Source organism: Ascaphus truei, chromosome 7, assembly GCF_040206685.1.
Source record: "Ascaphus truei isolate aAscTru1 chromosome 7, aAscTru1.hap1, whole genome shotgun sequence".
In the NCBI taxonomy this organism is placed as follows: Eukaryota; Metazoa; Chordata; class Amphibia; order Anura; family Ascaphidae; genus Ascaphus; species Ascaphus truei.
In genome coordinates this window covers 83981405-83995626 of record NC_134489.1, presented here as the reverse complement: position 1 = coordinate 83995626, position 14222 = coordinate 83981405, and the positions used below count along the sequence as shown (strand labels likewise).

The 14222-nt window shown below is 41.3% G+C and overlaps 1 protein-coding gene across 2 annotated transcripts in view; it reads right to left on the bottom strand.

Moving 5' to 3' along the window:
- The window catches only part of ITGB6 (integrin subunit beta 6), an 82690-nt gene that overhangs the window by 35975 nt on the left and 32493 nt on the right, over positions 1-14222 (bottom strand). For both annotated transcript variants that reach the window (XM_075609268.1, XM_075609267.1), the window contains exons 3-7: positions 13202-13275; positions 11020-11224; positions 6676-6922; positions 4858-5023; positions 917-1078 (exon numbers count right to left, since the gene is read on the bottom strand). In XM_075609268.1, the coding sequence (XP_075465383.1) occupies positions 917-1078; positions 4858-5023; positions 6676-6922; positions 11020-11224; positions 13202-13275 (854 nt within the window). The remainder of the gene's footprint in view (positions 1-916; positions 1079-4857; positions 5024-6675; positions 6923-11019; positions 11225-13201; positions 13276-14222) is intronic.

The window sequence follows — 14222 nt, the reverse complement described above, 5'->3', positions numbered from 1 at the left end:
GCGGGATTTGAACGGAAGCCAGGATAGGGATTTCATGAGGGGAGACACAGAGACAGATTTAGGAAACAGTAGAGTGATTCTAGCAGCAGCGTTTAGGATAGATTGTAGGGGAGACAGGTGAGAGGCAGGAAGGCCAGACAGCATGAGGTTACAGTAATCGAGACGGGAGAGAATGAGGGCCTGAGTCAGAGTTTTAGCAGTAGAGCAACAGAGGAAAGGGCGTATCTTTGTAATATTGCGGAGGAAAAAGCGACAGGTTTTAGAAATGTTTTGAATGTGAGAGGAGAATGTGAGAGAGGAGTCGAGTGTAACACCTAGGCAGCGTGCTTGGGCTACTGGGTGAATGATAGTACTTCCAACAGTAATGTGGAAGGAGGTAGTGGGACCAGGTTTGGGAGGGAGTATGAGGAGCTCACTTTTTGCCATGTTAAGTTTTTAGTCGGCGTAGGGCCATCCAGGATGATATTGAAGAGAGATATCGGCTATAATTTGGGACGTCCATATTATTAATTAAAAATAAACAAAACAAAATTTATAAAAGCAAACAATTAAACACACTGCTCAAAGTAGGAATGTTTAGGGAGATTTTACATGCCGTTTAAGCCATTGTTGTACAGTTGATTTTGACTTTAACAAACTTTTTAGATTACATTTTATTTGGTGTTAAGTCGCAGCTTTGGATAAGGGAACTACTTTGCTCAAAGTTACAAAGCGCTGAACTTGTACACATGAAAACTTAGATCCTGACTGTGAGTAAAGGTCTAGTGAGTTCTACACACGATGCTGAGACGTTATAAGTTCTAGCGTTTGTAATAAAGGACCTTGCGGTATTAAAGTAATAATATTAGATCTTATAGACAAAGGCTATGTAATATAATATAACTACGCCAAGTCTATAAATAAGACATCACTGTACCAGAACTGTTGACATGGAGTATTCATTATTGCTGTCCAGGTGACACTGGCCATCGTTGGGAATCACAATGCCGGCCAGTTTGCTGTCCATGCCATAGTGTGAATCAGCATCACTCACAAACACCAGCAAATGTAAAGAGCCATTCCTCCATCCAATTTGTTCCTGTAATTACATTATAGTAAAACATGTTATTTCATCCGTCTGTAACAAGAGGTACCGCTCAACCCCGTTATAACGCGATCCGTTACAACGCGAATCCGCTTATAACGCAATGTGATTCTTTGGACCCCAAGCACAGCGTTGTAAGGGGGTTGAGCTGTATTATTCTTATAAGAGAGTGAGGCTGTCTCTCTAGACTGGTTCGGATAAGGGATTATATATAAGTCTAGGTTGAATAACCTGCAAATTGCCTTTTAGTGCCAACTGTACACAGACTTTCTCAACCTAGACTGCCCTTCCATAGCGGCTTCCAAATGCACTTACATCATCACCCCCGTCGTCAATAGTGTGACATCATCTCATCCTTTTTTTTTTTTACTCACAATCCTTAGGCCACGTTTATAGAAGAGCCGGCAGTGTGCGTGCGGGCGACCGCGTGACGTCACTCGTGCACGAAACCTGCACTGCCGATGGAGGCATCAGGAGGCAACAGGGAGGCGTGATGTCATGTGAGCAGTTCGTCCCCATTGGCTGAACCGCTCATGTGACAAGGCCGCCGTGCAGGGAAAACAATTTGGGAAGCAGAAATTCGGTAGAAAAACAGAGCACAGCAGCAAAAAGTTGGAGGGGCTACAATGTAAAGAGTAAAAAAAAATATTGAAGAGGTAACAGCATGGCACAAACAACATACTCTAACGCGTTTCACGCTTGTAGTAGCGCTTCGTCAGAGAGTAAAGTAAAAACAATTTGGGAAATCAGTTCACAAATCGTGCGCCTGGACACGGCGTGCTTGCGCACTATGTATGCCTTAATTTCTCTGCATATGCTTATTCCGGCAGCGCTCGCCACCATTATAAGCATGGCCTTGATTAAGGACTGGCACAACCAAACACAATGGTACAATTTTGCACATTGTTTGCATTGTAACTTCTTGTTGGGCTGTAGTAAAGTTATACTGTATCTCTTTCCCCAGATCGTGTGGTGTGTTTCTTGCACAACATAAACGTGATGGAAACCAGCATAAAGAGTTCTTGTTTTTTGCAGGCCTTTTTATTCTTGACTCTCCATAAAACGGCCCACACTGTACATCTCTTGTGCGCTCAGTTTGCCATTCAATGCAAATAGCGAGGCACTGCACACTGTGCTGAGTTTCTTACCAATGTTACATTTTATTTCTAAATAAAATCAGGGTGCGCCTGTCCCTGTGTGCTTCCTGTTAAAACGAATTTTCTGCACAGGTTGAAATCGGTGTTTAAGTTAGGGTTACTGTGTGATGAAATTCATAAAATGCCATCGTTTGAGTAGCAGCAGAAGAAGGCAATTGTTTTTGACACATTTTGCAGAGCCGCCAAATTATTTGTCTGTGGCAAAAAATGCCATAATTTGCCCGATTGCCTCATCTAGGAAATGATTTGCCTTCTCTGACTGCAGTATGAACGCCTTCTACCAACTTAGAGTCTGCATAATTTAGTGGCCGTACCCATCTCCCATAAGGAAACTATGCAGTATCTTGCTCTGTATATTGTACTGTATTGTATATTACTGTATATTGGCTATGACCCAGGGGTGGGCAGCTCCAGTCCTCAAAGGCCACCAACAGGTCAGGTTTTTGGGATACCCCTGCTTCAGCACTGGTGGCTCAATCAATTGCTCAGTCAAAGACTGAGACACTGATTGAGCCATCTGTGCTGAAGTAGGGGTATCCTCACAACCTGACCTGATGATCCACCCCCCATGTGTCAGCAGCCTTGCGAGCCCTCCCCTTTCACACCTATAGTTCTCTCCCCCCTCTTGTTCTCACTCTTCCCCCATCCCTTTCTTTTACACCCCCTCTCTCCTCTCTCTCCCTTCCATCTCCCCCTCAGCTATGACTCAATTACCCCCTCTCACTCAAAGCCGCTCCCTCACTCCCCCACCCCTCACACTAATTTCCCCCTCATCCCATGGGCACACACACACAATTCCCCCAAAACCCATACAATTCCCCGCCCGGACTGCCTACACAACCCCCCCAATACACACACAATACCCCCTCCCAGTACAAAACTCCCCCCCTGATACAGACACCACTACCCCCAACTACAAATACCACTACACCACCCAAACGCAGACACCGCTACATCTCCCCAGATAGAAACACCACCCCCCCCGATGCAAACCCCCCAGATACAAAACCCACTACCCCCTCAATACAATTTCCACTACCTCTCGATGCAATAACCCCTCCCCCGACAAATACAATGGCTACTTCCCTCTGGTTGCCACTGCCGGGCCCCGACTCTCCCCAGCTGCTGCTGCTTGGCCTGCCTCTCTCCCCCACCGGTGCGCACAGGAAGCTGGGTCTGACTCCAGGGTTCACCCAGCTTCCGGCGCGCACAGGCGGGAGAGACAGGCAGGCAGCAGCTGGACAGAGCCGGGGCCCGGCGGCAGCAACCAAAAGCCCGGCGGCCCCTGTTTGCCACAAGGCTCAGGCTCCCGCCTCTTCCTAGCAGCTGCTTCCTCTTCCCACGCCGTCCTCTCTCCTGCCGGAAGCTGGATATACCCAGATGTCAGGCCCAGCTTCCAGCGCGCACCAGCGGGAAACAGAGGCAGGCCAGGCATGGAAGAGGAGACATCAGCTGGGGGGAGCCGGGGCCCAACGGCAACCAGATGCCCGGCAGTTGGATGCAGAAGTTGTCGGGCCAAACTTCCAATGCCGTCAAGCCAGGCCCGCCACAGCCGCAGGGCCTGGGACACTTGTCCCGGCTCTTCCCCCCTCTCGGGGGCCCTGTTTACACACTACCTTAAGGTTGGAGCAAAGGAGATTTCACCAGCAACAAAGGAAAGGTTTCTTTACAGCAGGGATGTGCAAATTTTTTAACTTGCGCCCCCCGCCCCCTCTCCTCCTCGGCTCTGGCGTGAAATTACGTCACAGGGTCATGTGACGGCACGTTACCATGGCAACATGGTCACATGACCCCGCTGCGTCATTTGACACCAGTTACCATGGCGATACATCGCCAAAGATCGGTAAGAGAAGCTGCAGAGGCCTCACGCGGTCCCCCCGGCACTTAATTTAAGTGCCTTGGGGGAGAGCACGGGAACTCTGCAGCCGCCGCGCCGCCCGTCGAAATTTTCCTGGCCCCCCTGGGAGGCGCGCCCACCACTTTGCACACCGCTGCTTCACAGTAAGGGCAGTTAAAATGTGCAATTCATTACCCAGAGAGACTGTGATGGCAGATACAATAGACAGTGGTTGACAAATCACCAAAAATATCTACTCGCCACACAAAAAAATCTTGGGCCAATATTTACTCGCCCGGGGGTTAAATCCACTCGCCCGGGGCGAGCAAATGTATAGGTTTGTCGAACACTGACAATAGATATGTTAAAAAAAAATTGGACATCTTTTTAGAATGGAAAGGTATACAGGAATATACCTAATAAGTAAACATGGGAAGAATGTTGATGCAGAGAATAATCTGATTCCCAATATTTGGAGCAAGGAAGGAATTTATTTTTTCCCCTTATGAGAAATGGATAATTTTTCACAGGTGCTTTGTTTGCCTTCCTTTGCATCAATATTCCTTATGCACAAATATAGTATAAGTATCTGTCATCTAAATTTAACATAGGTTTGACTTGATGAAGACATCTATTTTTTTCAACCTCATTTACTAACACTAAGCTAAAGATAAAGACCTTACCTTTTCCCCCCCTGACTGTTTTTTGGGTAATATTTACAACTTAACGCTGTTACTTCCAGTTATATTTCTGTGCTACTTCCTGAGAAGTTTACTTACCTTACAAACAGCTGCCTGCATGATAGCATCAAATCCTCCCTCTGGTGTGTCAATATTTGCTGAGATCCTCTGTTTCTTTATAATTTCATTAAAGTTTTCAGCATTGTGTGTCAAAGGTAAAACATGTTTGTAGCCAAAAGTTGGTAAGCAGTGGTAGGGCACACTTCTGTAAAATGCAGAAACACAATAATATACTAGGGTCATTTCAACAAAATATGAGGCTCTGCCTGAAAAATATTTTAAGAAAAGAGAATATATATATATATATACAGCTCCACCCCCTTATAACGCTGTGCTTGAGGTCCAAAGAAGCACATCGCGTTATAAGCGAATCGCGTTAGAAATAATGTACAATTGTATGCATTGTACAATAAAGTATTTAAGATACCAATAATCGTGTTGTAAAGTATTCATAAATACGAAAATTGGGAGCCACGTTTGCATCGCATTATAAGCGGATTCGCGTTGTAACGGATCGCGTTATAACAGGGTTGAGCTATATATATATATATATATATATATATATATATATATATATATATATATATATAAAGCAACTGTAAATATTACTGTATGTTCATTTGCATGTCTTAGACAGGTCTGCAACCCTGTCTTTCCCCATTGTCACCCAGCATACAGCGCTTCCACTGCAGCAAGGGATTCTGGGAAATGACATGCAAATGAGCACTCAGTGCCACCTTTTGTCTCAAGCTCGTATTACACAAGCCAATCCTCAAGCCAATGCATGCTGTTTTAAACACAGCTTTTAGACAGAGGCTGGGATGAGATGCAAAGCCATTAGACCTACTCACATACATGTTTCAACCTTGATGGGTATCATCAGTGTGAGGTTGGTCTTAATGGCAAAGCAGGTTTGAGACTAGACTAGGTAATCCATTGGCTTGAGGATTGGCTTGTGTAATACGAGCTTGAGACAAAAGGTGGCACTGAGTGCTCATTTGCATGTCATTTCCCAGAATCCCTTGCTGCAGTGGAAGCGCTATATGCTGGGTGACAATGGGGAAAGACAGGGTTGCAGACCTGTCTAAGACATGCAAATGAACATACAGTAATATTTACAGTTGCTTTATGCTTTACTGTGGAGGGTTTTTGTCACTTTTTTTACCCACCATAACCTTATATATATATATATATTTTATTATTATTATTATTATTATCTTGCCACAGCCATTCAAAGATAAATCTCCCACAACCATTAACCCCAAAATAACATGAATCTTCTATATCAATGCTAATATTTTTTGACACGTCCTTCATACCAGAGCAGTGATAACACTTTACTCTACAATGCACTACCTCTCATGTAGTGGGGAGACTTACAAAAATGATATATAGTATATAGGAGATCTCAAAGTGTGTATTCAGATTTTAACTTCAATAAATCATATGTACACATCAAACTGCTGATAATATTTATTATAATATAGAGGTTTTTTTTTCATTTATTAATTTTCTCACAGAGCCTTACTAGTATAGAATAGCTTGTAAATGCATGCTTATTAAACAGTATGTCTCCATTTAAAAAAATAGAGAACCATGGTGGTATTTTAAGAAATTGGTGTATGATAAGTTTATAGTTATATAATAATATTAACTATGCACCATATTAGTTGGCAAACATGTGATTTGCATTTATTTGATTTAAACTCTGTTAAACTTTAAACTCTCGGTGATGGAATAACGGATAGATAAATCACCGAAAGTTGAGCAACATCCAATTAATCATAATATTATTACGGTTCATGATAGTCATAAGTTAAGTTAAAACTCTGATAAGTGAGTGGATACATTGCTTACTGGCAAGGGTTGTTAATTTCCTCTGGAACTGTTTTTATAAAGGGCGACACTGGTTTTTCTACAAAAGATCCAAATCCCATCTTAAAGTTGCTGGTTAATTTAGCCATTTCTTTAGAAAGAGTGGATCCTAACTCTTTGATTGTGTGTAAATCATCATCCATGGACGCAGAGAGATCCATCAAGTAATACAAATCTACAGGATAATCTTCAGTTTGGCGAACATTGATTTGAAATGCCACTTCATTTCCTGGAAGAAGCAAAGGACAAGTTTTACAGAAGGCAAGGAACTCATTGGCATACAGAATCAGTGTGAGCCGTAGGAGGGGTATGCTACTGTATGTGTCCTGCGCATTTTCAATTTAGTAACACTAGTAATAAAAAAAGATTAATTAGTTGGACCAGTTCATTATGCTATGAATGCAAAAAAAGTTTAACTTCAATCTAGCATCCAAAATATAAAGAGAAGTCATTATTAAATTATCAGTAATCATGTTGGTCTATAATACTCATCAGAAATCCATCCTTCAGTGAGAGGCGTTTTTAACAATTACTATTTATTTATTTACTTATTTATAAAATGTTTTAACAGGAAGTAATAGATTGAGAGTTACCTCTCGTTTTCAAGTATGTCCTGGGAATAGAGTTATGATGACAAATAATACATGGTTACAAATACATAGTTACATTAAGTGAACAGAGTTATACATTATATACAAGACATTGCATGCACGTTAAATATAATATATATTATAGGTGTATGTAACAATTACTCATGCTAAGTACAAAAAAGAAAGAATTGCTAAGACTTTCATTGACTAACAAGTATTTCTATCTTTTTGTAATGACTTAGATTTGTTGCTTAGAATAAATCGAATTATTTATCAAGGTAATTTTGGTGCAAAACTGGAGCTTTTTCTTCCTTCACCTATGAAATAAAGTACTTTTCTCCAATTTTGCCCTGTCTGCCCAGCTTGCAACTTGGGGAGTGTCAGCAGGAGGAGTTGGGGGGAGTTACATGGTGCACGGGTTATAATGAGACATATCATATTCTGCGTCTCTTTGCACTATTTTTTCCCCTTTTTCTTTAACCCCCCAAATCTGCCATGTCTGAAGTGGCTAAAATTCTGCATCAGATGAAAGAAACTGTTCTTACATATGCTGCAGCTCTGCTCCAAGTAACAGAGCAGTGCATCAAAGCCAGGGCCAGAATCCAGCCATAATGCGCCGGAACAGCATTGCGGCAGTTCTGCAGTCGACAGTGGAGTGCAGAGACATCTGCCTCCAGGCAGTTTGATTCCCACTGCAGTCTGATGTCACTTTCAGCAGGGAACCCGACCCACTAACCAATCAGATAGAGGGGTGTGGCATATTGGAGATTTCCCATAGTGCAAAGTTGCGCAAACTTGTTCCTCTGCGCCCCCCTGCCTGCTCTTCCCCCCTGCTTGAGCCCCCCCCCCCGTTACCTTGCCTCCGGCATTTCTGATGTCATGATGTCATGTGACCCGTGGCGTCATTTAACGCTGCATTGCCATGGCTACTACCCCCTTCACCCACTCCGATAGCCACAATAAACAAAAATACACACAACAGCCCTACTACCCACCTCCTAGGCCACCAATAACCATTACAATACCATTACAAACATCAATACACAACCCACCACCTGTAACCCCACATAAAACCATAATTAATTTTTTTATTCACAAGATTAGTATCACAAGCCAGCGGGGGTCCCGGGGGGTTCCCACGGGGGTCTGGGGGCCCTCGTGTGGTCCCCGCAGTTGTCCTGGGGTCCTCAAGTGGTCCCCCGCTGGCCTGTCGTACCATTTGTGTTGTAAATATAATAAAGATGGCCTACATTTCAATAAATACACCCCCCCCCAACATATACAGTGCAGTAATGTGCAAACTAACTAATATCCAGATATGGATAATAGATCATTTGCCCATTATTAAACAAAACATTAGCCAGGCAGCATAACTAAAGTAATTAAAAACCTTTCTACTTACCCCTGCCATCATGAAGGGCATCCTCGTTAGCATACTGCAAGGCCATGTCCTCCGATGCCAGCAAGAATACATTGAAAAATACAATCTAATGGCCACTAACCCCTTAATCACCTTAGTGTTTAATAACCGTTATAGTAATTAAGGGGTTAATCCACCCTCCCCCACTACCCACCCAGGAGGCCTAACCACCCACCCTGGACCCACTATACCCACCCTTGTACCCATTGATTGGCATAGTAGTACATCATACCATACAATATGCGCATGATAAGCTACTATAGCAATGGTCACCCTAATACAAAAGCATGAATGTTCAAAATACACAATAATACAACATATACAACAAGCACCTAAACCCCCAGAAACAAAAATTAAAAGGTACTAGTAGCCAACCAAGCAATTACCAAAATATAACCACTTTTTGCACTTTAACCTAGCCAGATAGGGCTCTATGGTTCGGTAAAGCCTTGAGGTGGCTGTAAGTGGTGAGTGGGTAGGAGTCAGTTTGGCAGGGTTGGCACTTATCTGGTTATATTATCTGATTTAATAAAAAGCAGTGGCCTTTGTACCTCCAGACCTTTTGTGTGTATTTATTTATATGTATCATTATTTGGATGTATACGCGAGGGGGAGGGTGTGTGTGTGGGGGGGGGGGAGCTCTCTCGTAGGCTCCAAGGTCAAGAGATAAGTACAAAGAGAGAAACTAAAGAAAAAGCTGGAGGGTAAAATGTGGGGAAGAGGTTGGTGAGGAGGGGAGCATGTGAGAGAGGAGGGTAACATGTGGGGAGAAGCTGGAGAGGAGATCATGTGGGGAGAAGCAGATGAAGAGGGGCATGTTTGAAAGAAACTGGTGAGGATGGGGGGAATATTGGGGAAAAGGAGGGGAGAATGTGGGGGAGAAAGGAGGGGAGCATGTGTGGAAAGCTGGTGAGGAGGGGAACATGTAGGGAGAAGCTTCAGAGAAGAAGATCACGTGGGGAGAAGCAGCTGGAGGGGATCATGTGGGGGAGAGACTGGAGCAAAAAGGAGCATGTGGGGGAGATCTTTCTTCATTAGTTAATGTTTATGAAGGGATCTTCTGGTATCTTCCTTTTGCTTAATCTTTTTTCAAGAAGTATTTTTTTTTTAAATTTGTAACATCATTATCATTATAACCAATTTTGTTTTTACAATAATGAAAATAATAATGGAAGTAACAATAATTGTTAAGCATGTCTATAACTATATAAAATAGCTTGTTATTCCCTCAGCAATAATTTGCAACTCAGGACATATTTTGCCCTCCCAAATAATCAGAAATGGCACGCGACAAGGGTGCCCACTTTCACCACTCCTATTTGCACTCTCACGAACTCAGGGACTCAGTTGACCGATTCTCTGTGATTTGGGACCCCTGTCTAAATGCAATGGGTACAGACGTCCCGGATATTTGGCTTCTTACAATTGAAACAAATAGGTTACCAGCAATATATTTAAGGTATGACTGACGATAGAAGAAGTTCCTGTGTGTGGTTGTGATGGAGTCCTAGGGTTACTTGGTTGAGAGTGCGAAAGAACCAGAGTATAATTATATAATTAATAAAGAAGTCAATACAGAATGTGTGGAAGGTGTTGTAATTGCAATGTACAATCTCCCTATTTCCCATTTTCCTTTCTGTACCCTCCCTCCTAATTTGATCAAAAAAAAAAAAAGATTTTTAAAAATAAATAATAGATTGTTAGATTTATGTGATTATGGATGCTTGAGCAAAAGGGAAATTAAACAACCGATGCAAAGGCAAGTGAAGTGCTGAAGATGGAGGAATGGCTGGTGGTGAACTCTAACAATAAACATTGGCATTTATTAGGCGAAAGGGACAGATTTATTCCCATATGTATATGCTGATTTTAATTATAATTAGGATTCTCCAATTAGATTGTTTACATGGAAGGCTGTCAAAGGTATTTCCACATCAAAAGTGGCTGGAGAGAACCTTCGGGGGTAAATTGTAACATAATTGGATTCTGTAACAGGCAGCCATATGTTTTTTGAGAACCCTTCTGGATGGTTGAAGTGTAATATAAAAGTACAGTACTGGTACTTAGCTTGATTCCAGAACAGCACAAGTATTTTAATCAACAGGGCAACCGAGTCGTGAGACATAATGTTTAAGCAAATCAGCAAATATAATATTTTTTAATATTTAGCAGGAAAGATACAAAGATAATTTTTCAGGTATGCCCTGGGATGCGATAGAAAGATTTGTAAAATAAAGTACTACCACAAAGCATAGTATAATGTGTTAATTTGGTTCCACTACAAGTATTAGTTCAATAATGGATCACATAACGTACCTGGCCTCAGTTTAAGAACAAGCTTCTGTGGAGCAATCTGTGTCACATCTGAACTGTTTTCCTGGACGCCTTCTGTAAGGGGCGTATTGCCTTGAATGTCTACTTTGGATACTGGAAATTCAATGTGGTTTAACTGACATCCTTTAGCCAGATGAGCTTCTGGAGTGTCACATCTCCCCTCAAGGGCCAACGAATCTGTATAATTCTAAAAAGGTGTAAACACGACATATGTTTAATTGGATATGCATTTATTATTATATACAATAATCTAAAAAAAATTGCATTTGCATAATAAATGGATCTGTTTACAACCAATATTTTAATTTAGAAGTAATTGCAACATTATCTTGAAAGGCATCAACATTAATTAGGAGCTTGGTAAGTATCATTATTTTGTCTATACTTTGCATCACTCGTCTGTAAATCTTATTTCATGTAAATATTAATTACAGTAAAATAAAGGTCAGGTGTGACATTATCATATATGTATATTTATGGGTTTTTTTTAACTTCCATGACACAAGAAAAAATGTAGCAGTCATTTTATTTATCTATTTAATAGGTCAAATGTAGGTGAGAGACAGCATTTTCACTGGGGATTTTTGTTTGCCTTCATGATGAATCAGTATACTGTAAATACAAATATAGGATAAAGTAGCTGTCGTCTAAATTCAGCATAGGTTGAACTTGATGGACATATGTCTTTTTTCAACCTGATCTACTATGTAACTATGTTTAGTGTGACCATATTTTCCCGGGACACACAGGGCCGCTCAAGCATGCGCAGTCAGCGGCAATTTAAAAAAAAAAAAACCAGTACATTTACTACAATTTTGGGTCCCCGGGACAAACAGCAAAAACGGGACATCTGGTCACCCTAACAACTTCGACTGAGCCGCTGATTGATCCACCTGTGATGAAGCAGGGATATCCTAAAAACCTGAGCTCTTGGTAGCTCTTGAAGACTGGAGTTGGCTACCCCTGATCTAGACTTTTTCTCCTTTGTCGTTATGTTAGACTAATGATGGCAGCATCATTCATTTAAGAGACACTGGAGGGAACTTACTGTTCATTTGGAGGGGACACTGTTCATTTGGAGGGAACAGTAATTACTAGATAACAGACTGTAAGAAAACAGAAGCATATTCACAAGAAGCAAATACATGAAAAAATGACTGTGTGTGATTGAATCTTTCCGAGGAATCCCATCACACCGATGAGTGTTTTGATTTTTTTTTTTTTTTTACTACAAGGAACTGCCCAGTTAATCTCCAATACAAAGAATGTTACAGTCCCCTCCCCAACAACAACCTGAGTTTTGGTGCCGGAGGCAAAGAGAGATAAAGTTATTTGCCCAAGGTCATGAGCTGACATTGGGCTAGGCATGTCTGCTACAAAGTCAGTGTTGTCATTTTCCGAGTCACTGAGCCACTCCTTCAACAACCAGCTATTTTTTATTCCCAGACGGGAAGTGAATCGTGACCTGGTTGCCCATAAAAAGCCTTGATGAATTTCGCCCACTCTGTTTTGTCTCACGGTAGTGATTCACTGTTACATATGCCAGATAGCTGCTGTTATCATCCTAGATATCTGACCTGCTCTGCTTCCTGTAATATTAAAGAACATTGGCTCAGATTCATCCCTGGCATTTTGGCTACATGAATTACCTGCATATTAAAAAGCTTATTTGCTTTGCTGGATGAAAGTGAGCACAACTCCTGATCAGTGATATTGTTTCTAAAGGCATAGTTCCACATATTGGGTAAAAACAATCATTTTTAATAACTTAAATGCAATTAACTTAGAAAGGTTTAATCGCTCTTCACGTAACATTTTCACTTACTTGCTTCTTTTGTATAAATTAGTCTATTTTCTTTTTGTCTGTTGTATTCTAGTATCATCTGTCAATTTTTCATCTCTTTAAACTAAATATGCAGCCATTCTTAACCAAAAAATAATAATAGTAATCATTTTATATAGAGCTTTTGTGTCAAGGGGATTCAGAGCGCTTCACACATTTAAAGCGGACAGTTACAAAAAATACAAGGAAAACATTTAAAGCTATAAAAGCAACCAAGCACAAGATAAAAATATAGCCTAAGAAAAATACAAGGTCTGGATCCACAGTTTATTTATCTCACGGAAATATGAACACATTTGTGTAAGCAAATATTTGCTGTACCTTTTGAGAACACCAAGCGCAGTGCGGTCCTAAACTCAAGCAGTCTCCGCAGGTAACACCCATTGCACAATCTCCTACATTGAACAAGGAGTTAACAGTCATTATTCCAGTTTCCAAATAACCATATCACTGTTTGGGCCAAATAACACATTGCAAGCATTTCTAAACCACACAACAGTGACAGAGTTACTCTGACCTCGAACGCTTTAATAAGAACCAGGTCTGCGTAAAGTTATTCAAAAAATGTTCTTGTTTACCATTAAATAAGTTTTTTAGATTGCGATGCTTCTTACAGAACCAGCGTGCACATGCTTCTTACAGTATATGTTGCTATACCTGCATTATAAGTGTCAGAAAAGTAAGTTTTTGTAGGTGTACATGTCTGAAACTGGCAAAAACTAATTCGACCTTCTTTTCCCCAGGAGGAGATCGCTGATCAAACACATGCAGCAATTTACTTTTATACTCGGTCGATGCACAAAAGAGTTGTACATTTTTATTGAGTCATTATTCTATTGTGCTAATTATGTCGATAGAAAACGTGAACTTTTACTATATTTCACGGAAGTGACACTCACGTTCGTAAAAGTCATTTTAAATCCCACAGGTGCAGAAAAAAAATAACGTGGCGCTGTGTCGCCGTGGCCTCATTTTCCTGGGACATGAATTTCCAGTATTTGCCATATGTGCAAATACATCTCATCTTATTGGTGAATGTTGAAAAGTGATTTAATAATAATAACTTAATTTAATATAGCACTTTTCATCCAATGGGACTCAAACCGCTTCACAATTACAGTATAGCGCGCGGTACGCAGCACACAGGAATTTTACAGACACAGTGCCTGTCCAGATGAGCTGACAATCTTATGTTTTTGGTGCCAGAGGCACAGGGAGATAGTGACTTGCCCAAGGTCACAAGGAGCCGACACCAGGAAATTGAACCAGTTACAGTACCTCTGCCAAACTCAGTGTCATTGTGTACAGAATCAGTGCTTTTACTCACTGAGCTGCTCCTTCT